This window comes from Penaeus japonicus, unplaced genomic scaffold (assembly GCF_977035675.1).
Source record: "Penaeus japonicus unplaced genomic scaffold, GWHDUDI00000001_assembly GWHDUDI00000013, whole genome shotgun sequence".
In the NCBI taxonomy this organism is placed as follows: domain Eukaryota; kingdom Metazoa; phylum Arthropoda; class Malacostraca; order Decapoda; family Penaeidae; genus Penaeus; species Penaeus japonicus.
In genome coordinates this window covers 7,281,513-7,286,512 of record NW_028234415.1, presented here as the reverse complement: position 1 = coordinate 7,286,512, position 5,000 = coordinate 7,281,513, and the positions used below count along the sequence as shown (strand labels likewise).

Genomic DNA, 5,000 nt, shown 5'->3' with positions numbered 1-5,000 from the left:
ATATATATATATATATGTATATTATATATGTATGTATATATATGTATATGTATATATATATATATATATATATATATATATGTATATGTGTATATATGTATGTATATATGTATATACATGTATGTATATATGTATATATACAGGTGTATATATGTATATGTACATATATATGTATATATATGTATGTATATATATGTACATATATATGTATATATATGTATATATATATATATATATATATATATATATATATATATATATATATATATATATATAAATATGCCATAGTACTAGACGCCTGATGTGATAACACCTAAAGAGTCTATCTGCTTATCAGGAGCACAGAGAAACCCTAGAAATTGAAAATTACTCGCAATAAAAAGGAAAAATATATCTATGATCTTTTACCACTAAAGCAGCTTATAAAAATTGTACTCGAGATTATTAATATAGACATATGCTGTAAGCGTAGAAATGGTGAAATGTCATTCAAATAATATTAGCACAATATGATATTTTATGTATAAGCAAATATTATACTTATAATGATAATAATAATGATTAAAAAAAAATAGTACAACCAAAGCCCTGTTATGTAAATAAGCATTCATCATCTACTATCAAAAAGAGGGTAACAATATAATGTAAATTCACTTAGACAAGTGTTCACTGTGCAGCATGTTCATAACAAGCTGCCTTGTTGTTGCAAACGCATTTGTTGTTCATCCTGACAATGTTCAAAGGAGTGTAAAAGGCTTGATGCAATGAATACTGATGTTCAATATGATACGTGTAGAGGAAATAATAAACATGCATAAGAAAAGAGTAAAGTAGGCTTTTCACTATTAATTTGCTAATTACAGTAGAATATGTTTCCAGAAAGCGTTTGAAAGTGGCATAGTGTCTGGAAAAAAGCCGGTCTGAATGTGCACTTCGTGTTAATCTGTATCTCGGGTCATGTGCTCTGTGTGTTATCGCTAAAATTCTGACAGAAACGTATGGATAAGACCTCCTACTGGTCTTTGCAAGATATTAGCATATCGTGGAAGTTCAAAAGCACATTGATTATAACTGTTACCAACAATCATATCAATAGACATACTGTGTGTGAAACAATATTGAGTCTGAAGGAATAGAGAGGCTTTGTCACACGTGTCCAGAGTGCAAGCTGATTTGGATACTCCCGACTTGTCAGTTGGTGTTAAGTGTGTCTTACCAGTGTTAGCGGATCCCTGGGTTGTTGCTTCTGCATCTGTGATAGGTCATGTATGGGTTAATGTTGCATATAATTACGCTACATGTATGGGCCACATACATGTATAGAAAGCATGTATGTTTCCTCGAAGGGTTTACACCTATTGTATGTTAGTGTGCAGTCAAATACAAGATTCGTGTTGTGAGGTTTGTCGAACACTTAGGCACACGAATATTGTCACACGAATATTGCCACACGAATATTGTCCTTGACTGTTCACACTATGTACAGTAATTATAATATTCATTCTCGGTAATACTGTTGATTTGCAATGTAGTTTAGAGAACATGTAAAAGTTGAAGATAATGGAGTCAATATAAATTATTATAACTACAGGTATTCATACAGTATTTACCTATCGTCTCATATTATCTATATATACACATACAGAATAAGAAATACAGTCATACCGGAATATTAAAAAGATACTGAAGCGATTTTGTATTCAAAGCACACAGGAAAGACAAGGACAGCGTGGGAAGATAAAAACCGTCAAATAAAATTCTATTGAAAAAATATGATGACTGGTTATTTGAATTATCTTTAATATATCTGCCAATGTTACGGTAGATTCAAAATATATGCACTGAATGTCAAGAAAGTGTGTATAAAGCAAAGGGAACAAAATGCGTTTTATGATAGTACTCGATGTCAGGTAGAACTGGAAGGTAATAATAGGAGGAATTTCAGGACTGTATCTATCAGTGGGATTTCTATTTGCTTATGCTATTTCAAACGAAATTTCAGTTGAACAAATTTAACGTTACACTCGACATTCCAAAAAGGAGAACAGATATTCATATTAAAGGTTTATGGTATGACATCTTCAGTGTGTGCTCACTACAACTCTTGACGATATTGACTTAATCATGACTTGTAAAAGTCTTCCTGCAAAAACATTAAAGTTAAAGATACTAACGGAAAATATAAGTGTGCATCTCTTTCAAAACCAGCTGAAAGTATAAGGAGCTTATATATACTAATATGAACACCCATCCACCCACACATTCACTCACCCTCACACCTACATACACGCGCAATAACACACACACAAACACAATGCACTCACACGTACACAGTCATACATGCACACACACAAACGTATCTTTGCTGCATAGACAGAGAAGCACAAGTCAGTGTGGAGATAAATGCAGACAGCAAAGTTGTGAAGACAGCTTTATGAAGTGTGGAAAGTAAAGCATACGAAGAAACTAACACACGCAGGAAAGGTTTAGGCAGTGCTGTCTGAATGTGGTTTATTTATTCTTCAGTGTTTTACACAGTAGTCAGTAGAAGTGAGAAAATGTGTGTGAAGGGTTTAGATAATGCTGCTGGAAATAGTCATTAAATGAGAAAAAGTATGTGAAAGGTTTAGATAATGCTGCTGCGAAACAGTCATTAGCAGTCAACAGAAGCTCGGTGTTAGGTGTGCATGTGGTAAAGATACAGGTGTTAGCAGTGTTATATGTCCAAAGTATTGATGGCACATGGTGTATTTTGACATAAACCTCTACCAAGAATCCTCACTTTGCCTCTGTTGCAAACGCCCTTGAGGACAGACAGGCTTTTGCAAATGATCACTGCTTGAGGAACGATTTACGAGAGATCTTAGTAGAAGCATTTTTAAAATAGAATAGCGGTGCGTGTATTTCATGTTCGTAGTAATAAGTACACGGTGCAGAAGGCTGAGATTGTGTTGGAAGTATAATATCGTTTGTCAAAAAAATGTGTTTTGTTCAAGTCAACACAGGTGAGGACTCTTACCGGAACTTGTAGTGGTTGCTCCTCCACCTGGGATGAGGCAGATATAGATTATCGTGTGTAATTAAGTCGAAGCTCTGATCTATTTCATAATTTGTGGATCCGATTTATAAGTGTGAATATGTATTTATGCTTATGCAACAAATAGGATAAAGTTCACGAGTGAAAGTTGGAATAAACTCGTTTATAACTGACGAGAAATATTCTCCGTTATGTGTTTACTTTTTTTTTCTTGTGGGGAAGAATAGGTGATTTCGTGATGTTTTTTTCATTGTTTTATTAGTCTTTAAATGTCTCTGTTGGTATTTATATCATTATTATTATCATTGTCATTTCATCATCAAGTGTTGTTATAAATAGAGTTACAATTACTCTAATATTATTTCTACCAACCACACTATAAATGAAAAATACACGTATATCTTCACGTTATTCATAAATAAAGAGCAACGAATGACAATGTTAATGTACACTTGAGTAACATGTAGTAGGCTTTCATGTCTTACCATTGTTTGCACCATTACCTGCACCTGTGCCAGTACCTGTGATGAGTCAGTAATGGATTACTAAATGTATATTATATCGGTAACTGTTGTTCATTTAAGGTTTGTATGATAAAATGCTGAATGTCTAAGTTCACTGCCAGATGGCGTGTTGCTTGTAACAGGAATTGGTGATTAAGAAATAAATATTTTTTGTTTATTGTTAGTAGTTTGAATGATTCCTTAAAGTGATTTTTATTATTGATTATAGAACAGAATATTAAGACATTATTTACGACATAGGTTAAACTGTAATCTAAATGGAAATCAGTTTAGCACTCAAACAACAATTATATCATGTTATATCAAAAATATTATTTAGAATAAATGCGCAGTTTAGTTTCATTATCGAAGCAAAGCATATGTAAAAAAAAAAAAAAAAAAAAAAAAAAGAGGCGGAAACGCAATTAATAAAGTAGAACATTAAATATCACACATTGCGAGTAATAAATAAAGCTAGCGTGAATCTAGAACTGTTATAAAAAAGCTGTGCCGTAATTATCGCTTTAACACTAATCCGTTCATTATACTACATGGGGCTCCGTTATAGCTGGGAAAGCGAATAGCATGAATGGAAGTAGTTAATTAATAATTCATAAACATCATTTTCAGATTTATGTATAATTGTAATGATTGTCATTGTTATCATTATTATTCATCACTATTATTATTACTATTACTATTATCATTATTAGTGTTACTATTATTATCACTATTACTATGATATGTATTGTTTTTACTACTATTATCATTATCAAGATCATTATCATCATTATTAATATATATATATATATATTATTTTAAACACATTTATTCATCAGTTATGGATACATTTTCACATGTGTCCATGCGTACTTTAATGTGGATACTTATATTACGATTCTGTCTTTCTGATCTATGATAATTATTTAACGAACAAATGAGCAGGGGCAAATTTGCATTTAGAAATAGCTTATGCACTTTTTTCAATGAAACCTAAGTAGTGTCTGCTGCAACAGCGATCAATGAAATGGAATGTAACATAAAGTCCAGAAAACTGTAGTTGGGTAAATATTAAAAAACGATCGTTGGCAGTGTTGGAAAAGCTGAGTGTGAATGGTGTTGGAAAGAAGCAGGGTCGGTGTTGGCACTAAGAGTTGTTGGCAGCGCAGGTTTGACATCAATGTGTTGTTCTTTCACAGGCATTTCGTGTGTCTTACCGGAGTCAGTTTCAGTAGCTGGGGCGGTAGTTTCTGCATCTGTTATTGGTCAAGTAGAGGTTACTGACTAACACTGATTGCGAAAAAAGGGAGTCAAAGAATCAAAACAAAGATAATCTGTCTTTAAGTATAGGCAGGATAGATAATGAAGTATGGAGTAACGATCGAGTGTTGAAGAAACAAAATCAGAATTTAACTGATATAATAATAACACTGATTGACAGAAGGTTGAAAATAAGTTCC

The 5,000-nt window shown here is 32.5% G+C and overlaps 1 protein-coding gene across 7 annotated transcripts in view; it reads right to left on the bottom strand.

Annotated features, from left to right (window-relative positions):
* The window catches only part of LOC122251436 (uncharacterized), a 26,889-nt gene that overhangs the window by 16,301 nt on the left and 5,588 nt on the right, over positions 1-5,000 (bottom strand). For 2 of the 7 annotated variants that reach the window (XM_086543093.1, XM_086543094.1), the window contains exons 6-9: positions 4,758-4,796; positions 3,523-3,558; positions 3,020-3,046; positions 1,217-1,252 (exon numbers count right to left, since the gene is read on the bottom strand). The exons of 1 other annotated variant lie outside the window; for it this stretch is intronic. In XM_086543093.1, the coding sequence (XP_086399219.1) occupies positions 1,217-1,252; positions 3,020-3,046; positions 3,523-3,558; positions 4,758-4,796 (138 nt within the window). The remainder of the gene's footprint in view (positions 1-1,216; positions 1,253-3,019; positions 3,047-3,522; positions 3,559-4,757; positions 4,797-5,000) is intronic. 4 more of the 7 variants (XM_086543097.1, XM_086543098.1, XM_086543095.1 and 1 more) reach the window with 3 other exon arrangements.